The sequence below is a fragment of the Eumetopias jubatus genome, unplaced genomic scaffold (assembly GCF_037043125.1).
Source record: "Eumetopias jubatus isolate StellerSeaLion01/CBP00866 unplaced genomic scaffold, mEumJub1_p1.0 scaffold_2, whole genome shotgun sequence".
Lineage (NCBI taxonomy): Eukaryota > Metazoa > Chordata > Mammalia > Carnivora > Otariidae > Eumetopias > Eumetopias jubatus.
The window spans coordinates 84,534,459-84,559,485 of NW_028274808.1; the positions used below are offsets into that span (position 1 = coordinate 84,534,459).

At 39.1% G+C, this 25,027-nt stretch overlaps 1 protein-coding gene across 3 annotated transcripts in view; it reads right to left on the reverse strand.

Annotated features, from left to right (window-relative positions):
• Nucleotides 1–507: 507 nt before the first annotated feature.
• IL15 (interleukin 15) overlaps nt 508–25,027 on the reverse strand; it is a 76,710-nt gene continuing 52,190 nt past the window's right edge. For 2 of the 3 annotated variants that reach the window (XM_028102356.2, XM_028102357.2), the window contains exons 2-7: nt 14,534–14,632; nt 13,354–13,451; nt 11,915–11,999; nt 6,529–6,573; nt 4,203–4,340; nt 508–1,490 (exon numbers count right to left, since the gene is read on the reverse strand). In XM_028102356.2, coding sequence (XP_027958157.1) covers nt 1,380–1,490; nt 4,203–4,340; nt 6,529–6,573; nt 11,915–11,999; nt 13,354–13,451; nt 14,534–14,545 — 489 coding nt within the window. In that variant the 5' untranslated portion in view covers nt 14,546–14,632 and the 3' untranslated portion in view covers nt 508–1,379. The remainder of the gene's footprint in view (nt 1,491–4,202; nt 4,341–6,528; nt 6,574–11,914; nt 12,000–13,353; nt 13,452–14,533; nt 14,633–25,027) is intronic. The other variant, XM_028102359.2, reaches the window with a different exon arrangement.

Below are 25,027 nucleotides of genomic sequence, written 5' to 3' on the forward strand. Positions count from 1 at the left end.
TTACAATTAAAAATGGTGCGTTTTTCCTAATCTCCATCCATAGAAAAGTTAGGGGGGGGTGGAAATGAAAGGTAGATTTTTAAAAAATCCATTTCAGATGAACTTAAAACAAACGAGCAAACAAAACACCTTGCCACAATTTCAATCCCTAAACTTTAAAGTGTGGCTGTCAAACACTATTTGTCTGGACTGATATCAGGAAACAAACTGATAGCCAACACATGACTCTTCAGAAGTCAAATAGGATACAGATTTCTCCAAAACTATCTCGAAAGAAATGTTTAAGCATCATACATTGACTATAGCAATGAGACACATGAGCATGGACTGGGTACTGGGAGATAAAAGAATGTTTTGATAGAGAACTGGTTCATATTGTGAAATGGAGCGAAATCGAATTCGTAGGACATCAATTCCTACCCTGCAGCCCCTCAAGTGAAGAATGCCAGAAGTGAGTTGGGTGAAAGAAATTGTGAGGAGACAAAAATATTTCATCTTAGTCAGAGTTTTATTAAAAAAGAGCTTGGAAATTTCAGACAGTATAGTGCAAAAATAAACAATTATTTTTCATCAGATAATGCTGGCTCTAACAAATCAGGTTTTTTTTTTATTATACGAACATGGCAAAAAAAAAATGTGAAAATAAAACACCTGTGCTCAGGAAAGCATGGAAATATTAACATCATTACAACCACGAGTTCTCCATACACGATTCTACCTATCGGTGAAGGTTTATTATTGTCACTCCCACCTAAGATTCACTGATGTGCAGTACATGCCAGGTTCATGCACTGTCTTTGATAACAGGTGCTTTTGATATCAATAACTATGTTACAGAGTAAAGCACCCGTTTCACACCTATTTCTCCTTTCTCGTTGGGAGTCAATTCTTCCTCCTTGTGGGACACCCACTGGAGAAGTGAGTGAAGGCTGGTGGTTAGCGGTTCCTGACTGGCTGGAGCACACAGCTGACCTGTCCAGTGGTGCTCAGCCCCGCCAGCTGTGTAATTTGACCCTTGCCCTTGAAGGAATGTCCCCTACTTCCTTAAAGGGGTAAGTATCAGTGCAATTTCAAAGGATAAAGTAGGTACACAATTTTATTCAATACTTTATATTATGCTACAAATATGTGCAACTTCAATAATAAATTAAGACTAAGTGAACAAAATAAGTATGAGGACAGTTCATAGACACCATGTTACTCAATGCCATTTTTTCTGCCTTCATTTCCAAGAGTTCATCCGATCCAAAATTCCGGATCTTCCTCTTGTTAGAAAAATTGGTTTGGGCAGCCCATGTGAACTGCAGAGAGTTTCATTGCCCTTAAGCCGTGGGAAGATGTTTGTTAATAGCAGAAATGCTGAAGAGGATCAATTACAATCAAGAAGAGTTGATGAACATTTGTACAATATGTACAAAACTCCGAAAAAATTCTTTAATATTTTTCTCCTCCAGTTCCTCACATTCTTTGCATCCCGTTTCAGTTACATTCTGCCAAATAAAAAGAAAGGATTAGATTGGAAAGTCTAGTGTATCTCTTTCCTGGGAATATCGCATCATTTGAACCATATGGGGAGGTCTTAAGACATGAAAACTTTGGCAAATTAATATCATAGTAGGAAGAACCACTGGAAAAGAGAACTGGGAGATTTGATTTAGGCTTATTTTTCCTATAATAGGTTAAAGACATTGGAAAAATAAGCCACGTCTATCAGATCATGGACTTCCTGCTTAGCGCCCTTGAGTGGTCATTTACCCTTCTGGTCGTCTACCCTAGCATCAAGTCTATGCCTCCCCGCGTGGCACACAGGGGCCTTGAAGTGATCCTCACCTGTGTCTTTCACCTGTCCCCACCACCTCAAAGGACATAGCCTAAGTTCACTGACTCATGCCTTCAGCCACGTGCACACATCATGCTATTAGCTACCCTGCCGTGTTGACTTTTCTCTCTGCAAGTGGCTCATTGCCATTGTAGCTACCACTACTCAGGTTAAGATCACTCAGGTGCTATCTCCACCGGGAAGGCATTCCTGAACAGAGGAGTTCCTCTAAACGTTCCATCTCTACATTCTCAGACCTCCCTCCTATCACATCATATATTATATTGATATTAGGGAGTTTCATGCTTTTTATGCTACTGTTCTCTAGACTTTTCTAAGAGCGCAAAGCCACACATTTTTGTTTCCCTAGCATTTAGCACAGGGCCTGGCACATGGGACTCACTGTCGTTACCGGTTGAATTGAACTATTTAGGTGAAGACCACAAGTTGTAATTCAAACACCATTTCATGGATAACTAGAATCTTCCAAATGTAGTCATCACCAATAACTATTTAAGAGATTATCTGAACCATGAAAGCCGTACCAGCAAAAATCAAAATTAGATTTTACATCCATTAAGCATTTGAAATTCATATTCACCAACATTTATCAAGCACAACCTCTATGCCAGGCACTGTCATATTCCATATAGAACTGTCCTCCTTGAAAATAATCATGTCAACCAGCAAGGCAGAGATATTACATGAAATTCTCTGACTGTGCCACCTGCCTGCTCCTTCCACTAGATGTGAACACACCACATCCCGGTCACAGTGACTGTGACCGTGGGCATCAAGAGTTCACCAGGGATGTTGTTAGGAGTCATCTGTTGCCTGGCTCAGCCTTTCTACCAATAACATAGAAATAACGTATCACAAGAGTATTTTAAACAGCAGTATGTTCGTTTCATAAATACATTGTGTAGAATATGCCAGGCAATGTTTGGGGAGTTGGGATACAGCGCTGGAGAAAACACACACACACAGACACACACACACACACACACACACACACACACACACAAATAACTGCCCCTTTGAAACTGGCATTTGAGTAGGGAAAAGCAGACAAAAGCCATTCAGGAAAACAGCTAGTGGGGCATGCAGACAAGAGGACAGGGCGTGGGAACAGACTGCAATGTGAAGAGCTGACATCACTGAGAAGGTGACATTTCAGCAAAGCCCTAAAGCAACCTGGCATCTTCTGGGCAAGTCCACAGCATTCAGTCACCCTAGCTCAGGGGCTCTGCACTTTCGGTCGCCTCTGCCTCAACATCCTTCCCTGGAGACAAGGCTCATTCCCTCTTGTCCTGGCCAAATGTCAGCTTAGTAGGTGAACGTCTAAAGTGGAATCCCAGCCCTCTTACCTACCTTCTTTTGGGCCACTGGAATTAATAAATAACTGAGTTATTATTATTCATTTCCTTCTGATTGCTTTATTTATGCTTTACTTTATGATTTAAGTCCCTTGAGAGCAGAGACCAGGTGTGTTTTTTCACGTCTGTTATCTCGAGGGCCTACAATGAGGCTCACAAAGCGTGTGTTAAATTAATGAGTTAGTCTTATGCCTTCTCTGTTCATAAAACTTCTTGCTCTCCACTCTACTTTGGCCACTGGTGTTGTGCTGGGAAGGCCATCACACTTTGTACTTGAGGGCCTCTGAGCCGCTCATCCCCGCGGCCGCTGCGGGCGCTCCTCGCATTTGTGCCCCGGCAACCATACCGCTCGTGGTGCCTGGCGTGGCCCAAATTCTACCTGAATTATTAAGATGTTTATTATTAGCTTTTTGCAGCATTTGTCCTGCCAGGGGATAAGAAGAAGACATCCCCCGAAGTGAAACTGCTTGGGTATGAATCCTGGCTCCCCATTCTACCAGCTGTGCAAATTGGAGGAAATGATTTTGAGCCCTTAGTGCTCCAATTTCTTCAGCCTTAAAACAGACACAAGGATAACTATGTCACAGATTGATTGTGAGGACGCGAGGGACTGCCACGTCACCGCTGAGGAACGGTGTTGTTTGGCATAGAAGAATAACTGAACAAATGCGAATTGCTATTCCTGATGCTGAACACTTAACTATGTCATTAGATTCATGGCTCTGCACTGATCCTGGGGACAAACATCTTGAGGGCAATGACCTCCCTGGTTCACCACTATAACTCTCACACCAAAGTGCACCGCCTGGCATCACGCAGTGCACGTTTGTTGAATGAATAAATTGATGAAACAGTTTAGAGTTGTGCGCACCCTAGTGGTGCGGCCACTCCGCAGACATGAACGCCCTCTCCCGAGAGCTTGCTTGTTCCTTATATCCAGCTAATGCCTTCTCCCACCCAAGCCGAAAGCATCAGACAAAGCTCCGTCTGACTATTGGAAAACTCACCCCATTAGAAGATAAACCATCATTTGCTAGGATGATGAGATTCTCTACTGTTTCATTAAGGAGATGATGTTTGGACTCAAGCAAAATAACACGTAACTCCAGGAGAAAGCACTTCATCGCTGTTACTTTGCAACTGGGCTAAAAATAAGAGTTACAGAGAATCATTTTGGGAAAAAAAAATGACCTTTCCATTATGCATGTTTACACAGATGTAATTTTGGTTTTTTAAAAAGTCAATCCAAATATTTTATAAAGAAACACAATACCCCCAAGAAGTTTTACACAGGAGACAGCTTTTTTTTTTCTTTTTTGGCTTTGAAATCAAAACCCAAACAAACTGACAACGAAACAATCTAAGAGGATGGTAATATTATACAGAAGAGCGAACATAAATCTAGACAACATGGAAATAATAGGCCACTTTTTCTCATTGAGAACATTTCCTCTTTATAAAAGGGTGCTAATACCAGCCTGAGACTCTCTCAAAACATTAGTATGGATAGTGCACTGAAAGAATTTTTAGAATCAAATTGTGTTGTTAACATTTTAAACAGTGATAGCTGCTGATCGTGCTATTTCTGCAAGTTCCAAAGTTCCAGAGGCAGGAGTGATTCTAAGAGATGTATTAAAAAAATCGCGGCGCCTGGGTGGCTCAGTCGTTAAGTGTCTGCCTTCGGCTCAGGTCATGATCCCAGGGTCCTGGGATCGAGCCCCGCATCGGGCTCCCTGCTCCGCGGGAAGCTGCTTCTCTCTCTCCCACTCCCCCTGCTTGTGTTCCCTCTCTGGCTGTCTGTCAAATAAACCAATAAAATTAAAAAAAAAAAAAGAAAAGAAAAATCAATGTATGAGTAGTGCCCACTCAAGGGCTGGCCAAACCAGAAAGGGACCTTTCAGATACCGCAGAAGTATGTTTACCACAATGGTTTCTTGAACAAAAGCCTAAACTTAAAAGAAGCATTGATGAATATCTGGAGGTTTGACCACAACTTGTTTGACTTTCTGTTCTCATTGCCTTGCACAGTGCCTGGGACCCAGCCGGCACTCCACAAATGCTTACTGTGGACGAAGGAAGGAAGGAACCCACCCATGTGTCTGGCACTGGCAATATACCCATGTCCCACAGCAGCTGCTCAGGATTGAAGGGTAAATACTGTCCCCACATAGATAGATAGATAGATAGATAGATAGATAGATAGATAGATAGAGAGAGAGAGAGAGAGAGAGAGAGAAAATAATAAATAAGTAAAACAGGGTCAGACATGCTTAGTGACTTCTAAGGTAACACAGCTAGGTAGGGGCTGAATCAGAGTTTAAATCTAAATTTCAACCTCAGCTTTTTTCTGTAACCCGTGAGTTACAAGGTTATCTTCTTGCAAAAAAAAAGCAATCTCAGGATGCTGAGTTTTGGGGGTTAACTGACTGCTCTCTACTTTGGAAAAATGGAAGGCATGCTGAAGCTGAAAAGGCAGACAATTTCTATGTGTAGCAGCACTAGCCAAGTGGTTGATGAACATCTGTTTTTTTTTTTTTTTTTTTCTAGTTTGTGGTGAAGGCTTCCTCCCAAAGCTAATGTCCTCATAGGAGCAAAATCTATTTCAGAGAGGTCCTAACTGAGAGCGGACTCACAGTTCTCCATGCATACAACACAGAGTTTGTTTACCATGAGGTGAAGAAGTCAGGGATTTGTTTCTTGGTTTTTAGTAGCCAATCCAGAGAGAAGGACCAGGAACATGGCTAAAATCATACACACCTTCAGCAATGTCAGGGTATTAATGAGACAAGTTCAAGATCATTTTTGAATTCGGATAAGTTTTATGAGTTCTGTTTATTTCTTTTCTCACATAGAGGGTAACCAGCCAGAATCCTGTTCTGACAATTGTAGAGATTCACGCAAAATGTAGAACATGAATGCATTTAAGCGATTTGTAGAAAATTTGATTAAGGGTGGTAATACACTATAGCACTGGAAACAACAGATATAGTGGATAGTTTTAAATTGAATCAGTTAACCTGATTTTTGCATTTAATTGCATCATGATCTAATTGCATCACAAAACATATAATATATTTTGTTTGACATTGATGGAAAAGGCTGTTTTAGATTTTGATTTGGTACCATTATGAAAATAGCATCTTTGTAGCTCTCTGTCCCCAAGTCCTACAACCTCAACAATTACTTAGAAAATTCATTGATCATATGTTGTCAGAATACATGGAAAGTTAGATTTAAAAACTATACATCCTTCAGTAAATTTATGAGGATATACTTCTTCAACTTTTGAAACTGGAAAATATAGTAATTTTCAAAAAAATAAACTATACTCACATGAGCATCACTTTCAGTATATAAAGTGGTATCAATATGTATAGACTGAAAGGAAACAAAATTAGATAATATGAAAAACTATGCCCTGCTTTAGATATAGTGAGAACAACCTACTGAAAACATTAAATTAAGCTTTTTAAATTTTTTTATTTTGAGATAATTTCAGATTCATATGCAATTGTAAGAACAAATAGAGATCCTGTGCCTCCTTCGCCATTCTCCCAGCGACTATATCGTGCATAACCACAGTACAATATGACAACCAGGAAACTGACATTGATAGAATCCACCCACCTTGCTCAGATTTCACCAGTTGGATGTGCACTAATGGGTATGTGCAGTTCTCAATTTTACCAGATGTGTAAATTCATGTAACCACCTCCACAGTTACATAGTTACATCATTAAAATCCTACTATTCTATAGCCCAAACCACCTTTCTTAACATACATTTCACCCCCCACCTTTCTAATCCCTGGCAACCACTTCTCTCCTCTCCATTCCTGTATCATTTCAAGAATGTTATATAAGTGGACTCATATGGTATATAATCGTTTGAGATTGCTCTTTTGAATACACTATGTTTTGAGCAGTTGTATGTTTACAGAACATGAGCAGAAAGTACAGAAAGTTCCCATATACCCCCCCCCCCCGTCCCGCCCCAGTTTCTCCTATTATTATTATCTTGCATTAGCCTGGTACATGTATTACAATTGATGAGTCAGTATTGATACATTTGTAACAAAGTCCATAGTTTGCCTTGGGGTTCAGTCTTGGTGTTGTACATTCTGAGTTTTAACAAGTATATAGTGACATGTACCCACCATTTTAGTATCACACAAAATAGTTTCTTTACCATAAAGACTACCTGTGCTCCATCTGTTCAGCTCTCCCTTTCCCCTGACCCCTGGAAATTTCCCACTGATGTTTTTGCTGTATTCATATTTTTACTTTTTCCAGAATGTCATATAGTTGGCACCACAGTACGTAGCCTTTTTAGATTGGCTTCTTTCACTTAGTGGATGTGCTTTTAAGGTTTCTCCATGTCTTTTCATGTCTAGAAGCTCTATTTGTTTTTATTGCTGGATAATATTCTATTGTATGGATGTACCACAGTTAGCCTATTCAGATTGGTTTTTTTTTCACCCAGCATTAAGACTACTCTGGAGATCCATCCAACCTGTTGTGAGTATCAGTAATTCTTTCTTTATATTTGCTCAGTATTGTTCCATGATCTAATGTACCACAGTTTATTCATCCACTGAAGGGAATTTGGGTTGTTTTCAGTTCTTAGCTATTGCAAATGAAGGTCTATGAAAATTCATGTGCCTGTTCTTGTATGGACCTGAGTTTTCATTTCTCTGATATAAATGTTCAGGAGAGCAACTGTTGGATCATATGGCGAATGCATGTTTTATTTTATAAAAAACAGCCAAACTATTTTAGAGTAGCTGTAAAATCTTATATTCTCATCAAAAATATGTGTGATCTAGTTTCTCCACATCCTTGCCAGCATTCAGCATTATTACTATTTTTTCAATTTAAATATTCTTATAAGTGCATGGTGATGTCACTGTGGTTTTAACTCGCATTCTCTAAATAATGTACAGCCATTTATTGGCACTTTCTCCCAGAAAAAGACTTGGGGTGATTCATAATTTCTTCCTTTCTAATCTGCATACTTTCATTCTTTTTCTTGCCTTGCAAGAAGAATTGCAAATTCCAATACTATGTTGAATAAGAGTGGTGAGAGATGACATATTTGTCTTGTTTCTAATCTTAGGGGAAAACATTCAGTCTTTCCTCATTAAGTACGATGTTAGCTCTAGGTTTTTTGTACATGCTCTGTATCAAGTTGAGAAAGTTACCTCTCTTTCCTTGTCTGTGGAGAAATTTTACTAGGAATAGGTATATTCTTAAAATGCTGTTTCTCCATCAACTGATCCAGTCATATGATAATCTACTTTAGCCTGTTAATAAGGTGGGTTACAGACACGGTTTCCCAATAGTAGGCAGGTCTTGCATACCTGGAATAAATCCCATTGGTCATGATATATAATTCTTTTAATACACTGGTGGATTTTATTTGCTAATATTTTATTGAGAATTTCTGCATCTAAGTTTATTAGAGGTATCTGTTGCTTTCTCTTTTGGTATCATCTTTGCCTTGTTTTAGCATCAGGGTAATACTTGCCTAAGTGAGTTAGAAAGTTTTCCTTCTTCTATTTTTGGAAGAGATTGTAAAATCAGTGTTAATTTGTCTTTAAGTGTTTGGTAGAATGCTCCAGTGAAACCAGGTGGGCTTGGGGATTCTTTCTGGGGAGCTTATTTATGGTGAATTCAGTGTCTTTAATGGTTATAGTCATTTGGGATTGTTTATTTCATCTCTGTTACATTTTGGTAGTTTGTGGTTTTTGAGAAATTGGTCCATTTCCTCCAAGTTGTCAAATTTAGAGAATAAAGTTGTTTACAGTTTTCCTTATTATCCTTTTAATGTCTGCAGATTCTATAGCGATAGTCTCTCATTTCAGTTCTGATGTTAATGGTTTATGTCATCTCTTTCTTAATCTTTATCAGTTTTTCTGAAGGTTTATCAATTTTGTTGATTTCCCCCCAAATAATGAGTGTTATGTTTCATTAAGTGTCTCTATTATTTTTCTGATTTCAATTTCATTAATTTGTGCTCTTATCTTTACTTTCTTCTTCCTTCTGCTTGTGTTAGGTTTATTTTGCTCTTCTCTTTCCAGTTTTTTGAGGTGGGAACTTAGATTGTTGATCTGAGATCTTTCCTCTTTGCTAATATAATAACTTAGTTTTATAAATCTCCCTCTCAGTAATGCTTTGCCTGAATCCCACAAATCTTGATGTGTTGTACTTTCATTTTCAGTCAGGTCTATGTACTTTTTTATATCCTTTGAGATTTAACGTTTAACCCACGGAAAATTTAGAAGTATATTATTTAGTTTCCAAGTGTTTGAAGGCTTTCCAGCTGTATTTATATAATTGACTTCTACATGACTCCACTGTGCTCAAAGAACACACGCTGCATGATTTCAAGTCTGATAAATTTGTTAGTTTGTTTTATGGCCCATGATATGGTTAATCTTGGTGAATGGTGCCTGAAAAAAAATATTAATTCTTTGTCGGTGAGTGAAATGTTTCATCTATGTGAATTAGATATTGTTGGCTGACTGTGATGTCCAGTTCTTCTATATCCTTTCTGATTTCCTCTCGTCATTGAGTTTGTTCCTTAGGAGGTGATGAAGTCCTCAACTATAATTGTGAATTTGCCTCCTTTTCCTTTCAGTTTGATTAGTTTTTGCATCTTGTACTTTGAGGCTCTGCTGTTTGGCGTGTACACATTTAAGATCACCTTTTCCTGGTGGGTTAATCTCTCACCGTTTTGTAATGGATCTCTTGATTCTAGTAATTTTACTTGCTGTAAAGTCTACTTTATCTGATACCAAGAGAGCTACTTCTGATTTTTAAAATTGTCTGTATGTGTATCAGCCTCCTAGAGCTACAGTAACAAAATATCCAAACGAGGGCTTGAAACAACAACAAAGTATTCTCTTACAACTCGGGAAGCTAGAGGTCCAAAATCAAGATGTCAGTAGGGCCATGATCCCTCTGAAGGCTCTAGGACAATCCTTCTTTACCTCTCCCAACTCTCTAGTGACTCGGGCAATCCTGGGTCTTCTGTGGCTTCTAGCTGCATTATTTTAGTTTCCTTTGCCTTGTAGCTGCCTCTAATTTCACATGGCCTTCTTCCCTGTCACTCTCTCTGTGGTCTGTCCTCTTCTTAGAAGGACAGCTAGTCGTGGAGTTAGGGTCCAACCCACCCCAGTAGGACCTCACCTTAACTAACTGTATTTGCAAAGACCCTATTTCCAAAGAAGGCCACATTTGGAGGTTCTGAGTAGACATGAATTTTTTTTGGGGGGGCACTATTCAACAACCCATTACAATATGGTATATTCTTTTCTCTTTTCAATTTCAACCTACTTATATCATTATGCTTGAAGTGAATTCCTTGTAGACAGCAAAATATTGGTTTGTGTTTTGTTATCAATTTGGCCAATCTCTGTCTTTTACTTGTATTCTCTTTCCCCTCTCCTTCTGGGATGCTAATGCTAAGAATGCTGGATCTTGGGTGCCTGGGTGGCTCAGTCAGTCAAACGCCAGACTCTTGATTTCAGTTCAGGTCCTGATCTCAAGGTCATGAGATCAAGCCCCACGACGGGCTCCATCCTCAACACAGAGTCTGCTTGTCCCTCTACTTCTGCTCCTCCTACCGCTCGCCCTCCCTCTCTCTTTCTAATAAATTAAAAAAAAAAAAAAAAAATGCTGGATCTTTTATTATACCAAAGATCCCTGAGGCTTTTTTTTCAGTGTGTTTTCTATTATTCTATCTTCAAGTTCACCGTCTTTCCTCTGTCATATTCATTTTGTTCGTGAATCTCTCCAGTTTGTTTTATATTTCAGTTACTGTATTTTTCTGTTCTGTCATTTCCACTTGGTTCCTTTTACATATTGTATTTCTTTGCTGAGACTTTGTTTTATCCAGTTGTTTCAAGGGTATCTGTAATCGCTTGTTGGCACATTTGTATGATGGCTGCTTTAAAATCCTTGTCAAATAATTCCAACATCCAAGCCATCTCTGTTTCAAAGTCTATTTCAGAGTTGTTTCTCAGTCAAGTTGTGACGTTCTTGCTTCTTGGCATAATAAGTGAGTTTCAGCTGTATTCTGGTATTTTAACTTTATGTTACGAGACCCGGGTTCCATTTAAATATTCTATACCAGCACACAGCCACCCTATTTAGGTTTAGGTTCAGACCTCCCTTTGTAAGCTGCAGTTCTAATGACAGTGTAGCTTTCAGAATCTTTGTGGTGCTAATTTGAAATGCTTGGTTCCCCTGGGGCCCCTGGGACTTCCACTCCTCCCTGCTGTGTCACCCCCTGTGGTGGAAGGCAATTCCCCAGCGCTCCTGCTCTCTTTCTCCTTGCAGGTTCTGCCAGGCCAGCTGGTGTCTCCAGGTGAGAGGGGGGGGGTTCCTTAGCCACAGGACAGAGAGCTCCTCTTTGGGTCAGGCCATGCTCCCTACAAGAGCGGCCAAGCTGCCCAGTTTCTTTGCTGGAGACGGGAGTCTCCGGACTGTGGTGACAGAGAGCCCTTCATACCAGGCCACTTATAAATTGAGTTTTAAAGATAATTAGGATCTGAAAATTCTAAGTAAAAGATTTCATTTAAGACTTCGCCAGGCTCATGAATTTCTACAAAAATATTGTTTCAAGTGAGATTTCATTAAGACTGACAGCAGAACATAGGGAGAGGCATACTCCATAGCAATCATACCAGATAGTTTATAGAAAAATGAGTACTCACTTGAATAATATTGTCAATTTTTTCCAAATCACTTATTACAAACTGCCAGGTTGCCTCTGTTTTAGGAAGACCTGCACTGATACAACTGAAAGCAAAACCAAAGAGCAAAACATTTTGAATGAGCATAATAATACTGACTTGATGAGTATTACAGGCAAAAGAGCAATCGAGATCTTTTTTATTTTGATCCGTGAAAAGATAAAAGTGTTATCCTTGCCTTTGTGCATTCAACAGACGAATATAAACAGCAAACATACAGTACAACCCCTTGACACTTGAGGCTAACTTAAGGACTGACCTACCGGGATTAGAGAAAAACCTAATTTGGAAGGATAACTTATAAATAACCTGGTGTAATTTATCACAATGGAATAAACACAGCACCTGATGTGTGGTAGTGCTCAGTACATGTTTTTGAATGAATTCTGAGTTTTCTTTAGGTAGAGGTTCCATCTGACTTCTAAGTCCAATAAACAGGTAAATTTCTTAAAATAAGCAATAATCGTTTTCATGTACAGATTTTGATAGTACATATTCTTTACCATGGATTAAACATGCCCCTTTGCACACTGCTCGCACTGTGACTAGTTCTGCAGTAGCTTTCTTCAGAAATATTACCAACTTGAGACCAATCTAGTCTGAATGATCATACGCTTATTCATTTTGGTAAAACTGAAATTTAACATCAGGACAAAAGACTCATACACTGACCAAGTGACTGTGGAATGATTCTTCAAGCTTGAGGAAAAACAGTTGCTCCCTGATGGATATTGTACAGAAGCAAGAGATCCAACACTAATCTTCCCTGTGAGGAAGATGCACCTGCACACATCTCTGGTTCCCCACACCATGAAGGCATTAGTAAGGAAAACTGAGCTGAGGGTCATATTACATAACTACAGGCTGGGTGCTTTGGGCCAACTGTGTGCAGTGAATTAGCTACATCTAAGAGAGAAGAAAAAAGTTAATAAGCATGGAAATATATGAATGTCTATTAGGAGGAAAAACGAAAGGCCTAAGTAAAGAAAGAAACATTTCAAACTGAAGTAGGGTAGGGGTCAGAGGATGGGCGATGTCAGTGTCAGGGATAGATAAAAAAGTAACATGGACAAGCCCTAAATATCTGTATTTTACTGCTGTGCAAATCATGTAAGCTATTAATAAGGAATGGACTTCCAAGTTTAGTTAAATACCAAGAGGTCTAATTTACTGGAAGGATATAACACTCATTTGGAATATTACCCAAATGTAGAAATGCTCATATGGGTGTTTACCAAACCCCCTCAGAATCTCTGTAATCTGCCCTCTATCTTACCCCGAATACTTAGTTCCTAAGGATTTAAGCAAACTGAACATAAAGCAGTTTAAAAGAAAAAATACTGAAGAACAATGATCAAGGCCATTAACATGATGATATTTATGCTGAAAGATAAACTTACCCCAAAATGAAGACATGAATGCCAGCCTCAGTTAGAAAATGACTGTTCAAAAGTAAACACAAGTAGCACTGGATGGAAGTACTTCTCAAATGTGGTTTCTAAAAAATATCATCACAGGCAAAGTGGTTAAAACTTTTTTTAGTTAAAAAATGATACTTAAAATAATATTTTATCATATTTTTAGATTCCAAAAGTTAAGTTTATCACAATTTCAGAATTAATGCTCTTTATTAGATTTAATGAAGCTAGAATTTATCCTTCTTGCTTTGTCCACACCTCCAGCTCTGTCTCCTATGAGCAAAATTCTTTACTATGTATTTCTCCGGGTGCATTTCAGTGACAATAATTTTAAGAAAGTTCATATATTTACTAATTTACATATATACTAATATCATCGCTTACTTTGTTTCTATTATCTTTATCCTCCCTCTCATCTTTTTTTTTCCTTTTTAATAGTTCAGCATATATTTGTTGGATTGCTCTTAATTCTCCATGGCATGTTCATTTTTTTTATTTGGGTGTGGTTGACAATAATAGTTCAACATATTTTATACAGCACAGATTAATAACATGAGTTACTAATACAGGTGTACTAGTTATGTATTAATTTCACGTGAATTAATTTCAAATGAAAATTAATTATATATTGGTATCATTTGGAGGAAAAGAATGGATCAAAATAGCCCCAACTAAAGAACTCTATGCCATCTTAACAAGCAATATATAATAATTTCTCTTGGTGATTTAGGAACATACTTATCTTAGAATTTCTCAGTTTTGATACTTTTGCCTGCCTCTCTCACACTGTCAAAACCTTTACAGTTTTGGAAAGTACCCTAAACACTAAGAATCTGTGCTTCATTTAGTCTACACTAAAGAGATGAACAATATCCAGACACTGTCATCAAAGACTAGACCATTCATTGATTAGATGAAAAATTCAAAGAACAAAATAAGGTAAGTGAAATAATACATTTACAATGACATGAAGAGCACCTGATGTGAGTAGAGTTAAAAGCCCTATTTCTATTTACTTTCAAAATAAGAATAATCCATATGTGACCAGAGATCTGTGGCATCTCAAGGTCTTTGGAGAAGAGTCAGAGAACTTACTATGAAGTATCTGAGATTCAAGTGACCTTTTATGAAAAGTCCATGTACTAGCTCTAATTTTTCTTACCGAAATTCTCATTACTCAATGCCAGGGTAAATCCTTAAGTACTGAAGAAGAGCTGGCTATGGCAATGGGTTTCCAGCAGCCATCCATCCAGAATACTTCCTACAATACAATCCAGGGTAAGGCAATGATCCATTAAAAACACAAGTGGACAAGAAGAAAGGGAGGAAAGTAATATTCATTGAGCACTTACTTTTTCATGGGCTCTCTATTAGTCACTTAATATATCTATCACATTACATCCTCACAACAATCCTATGGGGTAGGGTTAGCAGCATTTGGGTAAGCTGCCCAGGCCCCACAGCAGGTCCAAGACAGCCAGGATTTGAGACCAGGTCTGTCTGATGACTAAGCCCAAATTGGCAAATTCCAAAATTCTGTGTTGGTAAACAGCAGAAGCAACCAAATACCTGGCTTCATATAAACTACTGACAGTTCATTTCATTTGCAACAGAAGTAGCTACTTCTACAGACATGAACATATGTGTTTTGAAATAAATCACTGTTAATTAAAACAGTATTTGAGAATTTCATAAGTAACAAATTCTATTTTTTTCTAACTCAAGGCAATGAAGAATGTGAAGATCACACACTCCCAATTTCAACTCCATTTTATTAAAGCAAAAATTAAAATCAAGATACATAAAATGTAAAGTTATTTGTGCCATCCTTTTTAAAATAGTTACGTATTTACTGCCCTCCCCACAAAACTCAAAATCTGCTATGGTCTTGACATAAATTATCACTGCAATTAAGTTCTGTAAACTCAGTTATTTAAATTATTTTATTATCCAGATGATTGCTTTAGTATATATGATGTATAAATCTTTAAAAGAAAAAATTAGCATTTAAGCATTAAACAAGATACTATGAGAGTACATTCAACAGGAATGCCTTTTTTTCAACAATTACATATGAAATCAAATCCTCCTGTTACATACGATCTGACTCAGATGCACGCTTTTAATTCCAGCATACCCTCTTCACTGCTCTCATCTTAGAATCATCCTTTTTGTCTATATTATCTCAGGGCTTCAAAGCCTCTTAGATTCCCTCCATCCTTTTGAGTTGTATCCCAAACTCCCCATTGTTCAAATGAAAATATTTACTGACCAGAGCCTGAGCAATACCAAGGGTGCTGGAGGTGTTAAATAAGGCCCTTATGAAGCTACCTGAGTAAGCAGCGAGGATTTCACAGCGAGTCTCCACATAGGCAGGGTGTTCGGTTCTCACCCGGGGTGCAGTGGACGTCCACCGCCCTGCCCAACCACCCGTGGTGGGCACCCATCAAGAAAAACAAAGCCTGTACCCCGAATGCGCCTGCCAAGCATGGTGGAACGCAGCAGGAACCCGCCTCCAAAGCTTCAAGCAAAATAATGATCGTGGAGGCCAGTGTAGCCGCAAAGGGAACTTTTACAGCTTTGCCACCAACAAAAGAACTGATGCGGTCTCCTGGGTTAACAGTGAAGAATCCAGTTTTGTTTTGTTTTTTAAAGATTTTATTTATTTATTTGACAGAGAGAGAGAGACAGCGAGAGAGGGAACACAAGCAGGGGGAGGGGCAGGGGAAAAGCAGGCTCCCCGCTGAGCAGGGAGCCCGATGCGGGGCTCGATCCCAGGACACCCGGGGACCATGACCTGAGCCGAAGGCAGACACTTGACGACTGAGCCACCCAGGTGCCCAAGAATCCAGTTTTTATAGCAGCTTTGGAAGCATTCAACCTGCCACTTCCTAGTTCCGTGGACCAGTAACTTTACCAGAAATATATGTGCGTGCGTGCACATGCACGTGTGTGGGTCAAAACTCAGCACGGGTCAAAGAAACCTGAGAAGGTAAAATATTCTTTTCTCTTTAGCCAGGGCTCAAAGTTAACAATTACTATAATTAATTAGTATTAATGATGGTAACATTATGATAAGTATTGTTTACCTGGTGCTTTCAGGTTTACCAAAGTATTTCCTACACATGATCCCATTCAATCCTGACAATCTCTTCCTGTGAAAGATATTACTTTTACTTTACGGCAAAGAAATTGAGGTTCTGAGAGGTTAAGTGACTTGCTTCAGGTAAATGTCATACGTGTGGCCATGAAAATTGACCTCACAACCCAAGGTGGGCAGAGGGAGGAGGGAAGCCAGAAACAGACGCGTAGCCCCTTCCTATAGGAAGTAACCGACCCACCCCGGGTGAATAAGAAAAATCCACTGCTCTACTGACACTTTATAAACAGGTCTTTCAAATTCCTCGTGTGCAACAGAACTCAAGCTCTTTCACAACCATTATCTCATTTGATTTTCACAAAATACCTGTTAGAGGTGGCTGAAACCAGGTTAATTACTTTCTGAGAAGACAAATCTAGGGATGAAATAAATTACCCACTTCCTTTTATGTCATATTTTTGGAGAACCAGGAAAACAGTATTTAATTCTGGCATACTAATTGCGTATGATCATGAAATGCGCTCACAATCAGCATTTTTGGTTTGCCCTTCAGTCATCTGGGGGCCTGGACCCAGGATCCAAAAAGGACTGAATCCCAGCCTTGTGCTCAAGTGGCTCACAAAGTTTAAGCAGGGATTTTTTAATTTTTTTAATTTTTTTGCCATCTTGAGATTGGGTGTCACTGCAGGATGGTTGTTGACCTTATGGCAACACCGCTACACTAGCAGGATGTCACCGCCCAGGGGTAAGACATCGGGAAGAGCTGACAAATCAACACAGCTGGGCAGCTCCCAGAGCTGTAATTCTGGAGTGACTTGTGAAAATAATTGTACACATCTTACATTCCATACCAACATTGTAGTCCTTCCCGGCGAGGAAGTATAATCTAAACACACTGCTGTTTTGTCTTGTTTTATTCTGCCTAATTATTTACTCACCCAGTCACACGTTTGAAGTCAACTTTAAAAGGTTTAGCAGAGAAGAAGGGTTTTAAGTCTCGGTTAATTTGGTAAACACATTCATCTGTTCACATACAAAAAAACGAAAAATGAGGGCAGACCAACGCCGCATGCTTATGTGACTATAAAGAATGGAAGACAGGGGGCACCTGGGTGGCTCAGTTGGTTAAGCATCTGCCTTCGGCTCAGGTCATGATCCCAGCTCAAGTCGTGATCTCAGGGTCCTGGGATCGAGTCCTGCGTTGGACTCCTTGCTCCACGAGGAGTCTGCTTCTCCCTCTCCCTCTGCTCCCTGCCCCCCGCTTGTGCTCTCTTTCTCTCTCTGTCTCAAATTTAAAAAATCTTCAAAAAAAAAAAAAAGAATGGAAGACAGCATTGGTGCCCTGTACTCATGTAGCAAATATTTATTGAGTACTTATTATGTGCTAGGTATTTCTCTCTGACCTTGGGATACATCGATGAATGCAGAGGACAAACCACCTTGATTTTAGAGGGAAAGACAGACCACTTATAATATATGTAAACTAGTTAATTATATGTTTCATTAGGGAGAGATAAGTGATGTAGGAAAAAGGAAACAGAATAGGGCATGAAGGACGTGGTTGCGATTTGAAGTAGGTTGTCAGGGTCGAGTTCAGTGAGAACAAAATCAGATCAAAGATGGACAGGCAGCAAGGGGATGCGCTCCAAGGATACCTGAGTAAAGAGCACCTGAAGCAGAGGGAAGAGCTAGAGCAAAGGCACCAAGGCAGCAAGCATGCCTATGAGTGTGAGGTTCGGAAAAGAGGCGGATGGAGCGAGCAAGAGAAAGTAGTTGGAGATGAGAGCAGGAAGGTAGACAGGGAGGCATGGGTCAGACTGGGCCCTTGAGGTCACTGCACACGTCTACAGCGTGAAATCACTGCAGCACTTTGTCACAGCAGACAGCTGATACCATATGAAGGACCTTGTTAAGAATCTGTCTTGGCTCTCCGGAAAACAGTATGGAGGTTCCTCAAAAAGTTGAAAACAGAGCTACCATATGATCCAGCAATTGCACTACTGGGTATTTACCCCAAAGATACAAATGTAGGGATCCAAAGGGGTTACGTGCACCCCAATGTTTATAGCAGCAATGTCCACAATAGCCAAACTGTGGAAAGAGCCAAGATGTCCATCAACAGATGAATGGATAAAGAAGATGTGGTATATATATACTAGGGAATATTATGCAGCCATCAAAAGGAATGAGATCTTGCCATCTGGATGAAACTGGAGGGCGTTATGCTGAGTGAAATAAGTCAACCAGAGAAAGACATGTATCATATGACCTCACTGATATGAGGAATTCTTAATCTCAGGAAACAAACCGAGGGTTGCTGGAGTGGTGGGGGGTGGGAGGGATGGGGTGGCTGGGTGATTAGACATTGGGGAGGGTATGTGCTATGGTGAGTGCTGTAAATTGTGCAAGACTGTTGAATCACAGATCTGTACCTCTGAAACATATAATGCAATATATGTTAAGAAAAAAAAAAGAAGAAGAAGAAGACAGCAGGAGGGGAAGAATGAAGGGGGGGAATCGGAGGGGGAGACGAACCATGAGAGACGATGGACTCTGAAAAACAAACTGAGGGTTCTAGAGGGGAGGGGGCTGGGGGGATGGGTTAGCCTGGTGATGGGTATTAAGGAGGGCACGATCTGCGTGGAGCACTGGGTGTTATGCACAAACAATGAATCATGGAACACTACATCAAAAACTAATGATGTAATGTGTGGTGATTAACATAACAATAAAAAAATTTAAAGAAAAAAAAAAGAATCTGTCTTAGCTCCTGTGTTAAGGACAGGCTGGGCAGGGCGGGGCCAGGAGGGCAAGGCTGGAAGCAGGGGTGCAGGTGGCTGCCACGTGGGGGATGGCAGTGGAGACTGGGACACGTGGTTGGAGTCTGGAAACATTGTTTTGATGGAACCAACAGGATTTCCTGACAGACCGGATGTGGGGCGTCTGAGAAAAAAATACTCCCAAGTCTTTGGCCCTGAGCACATGAGAAATGGAGCGGCCACCAACTGAACCGAGATAGGCTGTGGGCGGAGCTGATACTTTGAACGGAGGGGTCAGATAAGGAGTTTTTATTTTGGACGTGTGGAGTTTGGGACATCAAGTACATATCCACATGAAAATGTCAAATAGGCAGTCAGACGTAAGAATCTTGAGTTCAGGAAAGTGCTTTGAGCCTGAAATCCACATTGGATTCATGACACTGGTTGAGATCACCAAGGAAAAGGTAGAGAAAAAGACCAAACCTGAGCCAAGGCATTTCAATATTAACTAGTCAGAAAGACAAAAAAAGGACCAGCAAAGAGAAACTCAAAGGGAAGACCAGAGAAAAGAGGAAAAATGAAGAGAGTGTGATGTTCTAGACATCAATGAAAATTATATCCAGGAAAAGAAATGATGATCACATCAAAGGTGCTGACAGGTCAAAGACGACATAGATTGAGCCCCGAAGGGGGCTTAGCAACATGGGGTTCTGGGGGACTCTGACAAGAGCGTTTTCAAGGGAGTGATGGAGACAGAAGCCTGCCCGAAATGGGTTGAGGAGAAAGTGGGAGGAAAGGATTTATAAAATGTTCGTGCAGGCAACATTTTGCAGAATACTGCTCCAAAAGGGAGAAAGAAGGTGGTAAAAGGTAATAGAAGGTGGGGGGAAAATAACAGCATGTCTGTACGCTGAGGGAAACCTTGAGGATGTTAAAGGGAGAAACCAGAGTGATGTTCTTGAATAGGCAAGTGAGGAGGAGAATGGGATTTCATGCACAGGTGGGCGGGTGGCTGGGTCATCCTTTGTCATGGAAGGAAGGCTATGGGTCAGGGTAGGTGCAATGTCTGGGTGGGAGAGAGCTGTCGTGGTATATGTGCTCGGCTGTTACTTCCGTTTTCTCAGTGAATTGGGACAAAAAGTCATCGGCAGAGAGTGAGGGCAGGAGGGAACATTAAGGGTTGAGGACAGAGAAAGATGTATGAAATAGCCATTGAGGTAAGCAGGAGAACGACAAATGTAAGTACAGCATGGGACCCATGCCCATTGGAAGTCCGTGGTCGTGAACGGTCAGAAAGGAAGATTAGTCGGCACGTGGGTGTCTTCTCCAGCCACGTTAAACTGTGAGGAGGAGGCAGGCCTGGCATAGGTGGAGAACTGTATTCAATCGGGGTCGTGTATGTCAACAAGCACGAGCAAAAGAGAGGCAAGGGACTTTCGAGTCTAGGTAAGGGAGCATATTGGAGATACGTCCAGGAAACCTAATTTTCTGTTTTTATTACAAAACTTCATGGAGGAAGTGTTCCTGGAATCATCTCATAAAGCATAAATAGATGTTAGATGTAAGTGAAGAGAGAGAGACAACATTCAAGGTGGAGGAAAGAGCCCAAGCAAGGACATATGCAAACAAGTGCAGTGTGTACTCAGAGGAAAGTGTGTCATTGGCTAACAGTGTGCAAGCTGAGGTGGGTACGACTGGACAAAAGAATCGTGGGTGTACGAAGCAGGGACTGGCAAACATAGTCTCTACAGGGCCAGGGGGTAAGAATGTCAGCCTCTGTCTTGTGTTCCCAGTCACAACTACTCAACCCTCATATGAGAGTGGGAAACAGCCATAGACAGTGCATGAATGAATGCATTCGGAACAGACAGTTGGTGAATTTGACCCACAGGCTATAGTTCACAGACCTCTGACTCCTGGGGAATCTCTTAATCAGTCCCAACTGGAAAAGAGTTGAGAAAGTGGTATGTTTAAATGTCTCAAATTGTCCTGTTAATTAAGGGTAGCAGCATTTTTTTCAGTAATCGCTTTTAAGCTGTTTTCAATTGACACTAATATTATGAAATTTTCAAATACAAAATTGCATTAAACACAATCTGTGTTCAATATTAAAGCTAAAAAAAAAAAAACAAAACCCAATATGGACTATGTTATCATGGGTACTACTTTGACTTTTAAAAATTAATTCATATAAGATCTAAAGTTGGTATTCAATTCTCTCATAAGGCCACACAACTTGTTAACAAGGCCTATTAATCTCCCAATTTATCAAAACAACAAAAATAAATGATTAAGATGTTTCTTCTTTTAAAAATACTATTTCACATAAGGTGTACAAAGTACATATTTTTAATATATATATGTTTTTTAAATAAAAGCAGTATTTAGTTTTGGGGAATAGTTAAGACAAATTGCTTGATTATATTGAAATGCTTCTAAAGCAAGTCATAACCATTTAAATGTCTTGCTACCAAGGGAGTTCCTGGGTGGCTCAGTGGGTTAAGCATCCAACTCTGGATTTTGGCTCAGGGTCATTAGATCAAGCCCCACATCGGGCTCCGTGCTGGGCCTGGAGCCTGCTTAAGATTCTCCCTCTCCCTCTGCTTCTCCCCCACTCGTGTGCATGTGAGTGAGTGTCCTCTCTCTCTCTCTCTCTCAAATAAATAAATCTTTTTAAAAAATGTCTATACTACCAAAAACCAAGGCAATAATAAAATTTGGATACTTATGATGACCGCTCAAAAAGCATTAATTAAATAGACGATATTATAAAAAATGAATAGAGAAACACTTCAGGTAGTTTATCATCTAAGAAAGACAATGATGCATACATGTAGCTGGAGGGTACATATACTCTGATCATAGTTCCATGTAGCAATATGTTCATGTGCTTTTTTTAATCATTTGGTGCAAAGGGTCTTGAAAAATGTGTTGTCTAAGTGTTTTTGAAAAATGCTAGCTAGTATAATTCTCTAGGGCAGGTACAATGGACAGCTTGCCTCGAATAGCACAGCTCTAGTATTTAGCCTAGTGTCTAGGAATAGTTAACGAGATCTGTTCCTCTAGCCCAGTTTCCAAAAGCACTACATTCAGAACACTTGGGAAAGGTGAAGAAATTCTCCCAAACCAGAGCACAAAAGGACAAAAAGTTGGAAATACGAGACAGTGCTAGAAATTCCAACATAGGATTGAAATGGAACTCCAGAAAGAGCAAAGAGAATGGAGAGGAGGAAATAATTACAAAATGATTTTTAACAATGCTATAGAGTTGGAAAAAGACACCAGCGTTCACCTTGAGGGGGCATAAAAAGTACTGATGAAAAACGTGGTATTTTTTAACCTAAATTCTCTAATTCCGGGATAAAGAACACCATGCTAATAGTATTTATGGAGTACAACCAAGTTACTTAAAAACAAGAATCAGAATGAATCCGATCATGTGGTACTTAGAAGGCAACAGAACTAATCTTCAAAGTTTAAGGGAAAATGAATTTGAACCTAGAAAGATATTAGTATTTAAGAAAGAGGGCAAAAAATATTCTTTCATACCAGACTTTCGAAAGTGTAAGATCCACAGAATGTGAAATAATAGTGAAAATGTGAAAATGCATTTGGGGAAAATAAAAATGAAAAAGATGTGGGATATAATAATATGAAGCATAAAACAAGTAACATTTATATTTGGGTTTAAATAAAGGCACTGTTCTTCTAAAGTACAAGGTCTTTTACCTGCTTCATTCATTCATTTATTTTGCAAAAATGTGAGATCCTTGTGATTAGAAACGCTGTACCTCCAACACATAAACGCATACTAGCTTAATACAATAAGCGCATATTCTATGTTTGTTGGATTTGGTTTTTCATTTATTTGCAATTACATTGTTCCTCTTCTCACAACCATCAATCTCCTAGCTGCACTTGTTTCCCCATCCAACAGGTGTAGCAGTTAGTCACTATAAAACTACCCTAACTGGCACCCTAAGTTCCCTCCGCATTTCATCTTTCTGCTACTTTGATTTTGCTAAGTTCAAATTACAAGCTACAAAGTACTGCTGGAAAAAATATGCCATTATAACTTCGTGAGACACAACCTCCAATGGACCATCTCTACATCTTGCTAATAATTTCTTACTCTCTGACATTCTCCACACTTTTAAAATCAGCTTTATTGAGGTATAATTTCAGCCTTAATAGAATACACTCAGTTTAGGTATACAGCATGGGAATTTACACAACCGAAATTGGCAAATGCTACATATCACTGCCTTTTTTTTTTATTTTAAGAACCAACTTCCTTGCTTACTACGGACTATAGGCTTACTCATTTTTGTACTTAAATTTCTCAGAAATGTTTTAAAATCTTTAATTGTGTTTTTCTGTGTTTTAACTGTGTTTTTCTATTAGTTTTTCCTTTATACAATTTATAACTAAATTGTTAGGTGCATGAAGTTTTATGATTATTTTATCTTTCTGTAGATTGTAACTTTTACCCATGTGCATTCTCCTTTGTATTGCTTAGTAGTTGTCACCTGAAATATAATTTTCCTGGAATTATCATTACTATACTCATATTTGCTTAGCATATCATTTTCTGTTCTTTCATTTTGACACTTTTTGTACCATTTTATTTTTGTTACATTGGTTATAAATAGCATACTCTAAAATTTGTCTGTCTTTCTGCCTTTCTACTTTTTAAACTCAATCTAAGTGTCTGTTCTTTTAGTAAGCAGATAGAGTTTTTATCACATCTTTGCATGTGTGGAGGGACTTGCTTGTATGTTTAGATTTACTACTGCCACTTTATTTTGTATTTTTAACTGTGCCTCCTTTACTGAATTTTTTCCTTTTCTGCCTCCACTGCCTTCTGTTGGATTGCTCAAGTTTTCTTTGCCTTATTTTCCTTTTTGTGGTTTTGAAATTATAATGATAATGTTATATTTCATTTTTTTCTGTAGTAAACTTTTATGTTGATTTTTTCAATTAATCGTCATGAGTATGTTTCACATTTCAAGCCGCCAATGGTTTAACGACTGGCTCACTAAATGCCTGAAAGGCTTCCACAAGCCAATTAGAGCTCTCCAGCATACCACTGCCTATGGTAAATTTTAAAAACACAATGAATAATGTTTTATGTGATATATATGTATATTAGATTAAATAGATGCAGATAGATGAAACCATTCTGCCCTACAGAACAGCACACAGAACAATCACAGAAGTTGTCTATGACCTGGATCTAAAATGTCTATGTGCCAAACCTAAAATAAAGTCTCAAAAATTATAAAAATCTGAAATCATACCGGCCATGTTATGTGATTACAAATCAATAACGTTGGATTAATGAGGTGAATCATACTGAATTACAATAATATTAACAATTTTGAATTAAAATAATAAAAGGAGAAAAATTCTAAAATCTGCTCGCAGTAAAATGGTACTTTTAAAAAAAGCTGGTATAAAAGAGAAAGTCAATATGAAAATTATACTTCATTTAAAAAAAATAGGGGCACCAAAATCTGATGTCAGTACTGTGTAATGATATCCCAAAAAAGAAAAATTATATGGCAATCTCTTGTGAACCCTGATACACAGTCACAACTACGTGGGTTCAAATCCTGCTCTCTATCTTAAGATATATATATATATATATATATATACCTTAATCATTTTTGTGCTAAGTCTGGAAAATGGAGATGAGCACAGAACTTACCTCCTATGATCATTGTGAAGATTAAGTGAAATTTTACATGGAAAGCACTTTAGACCTTGCATGAGATCGGAACGATTCATAACACCA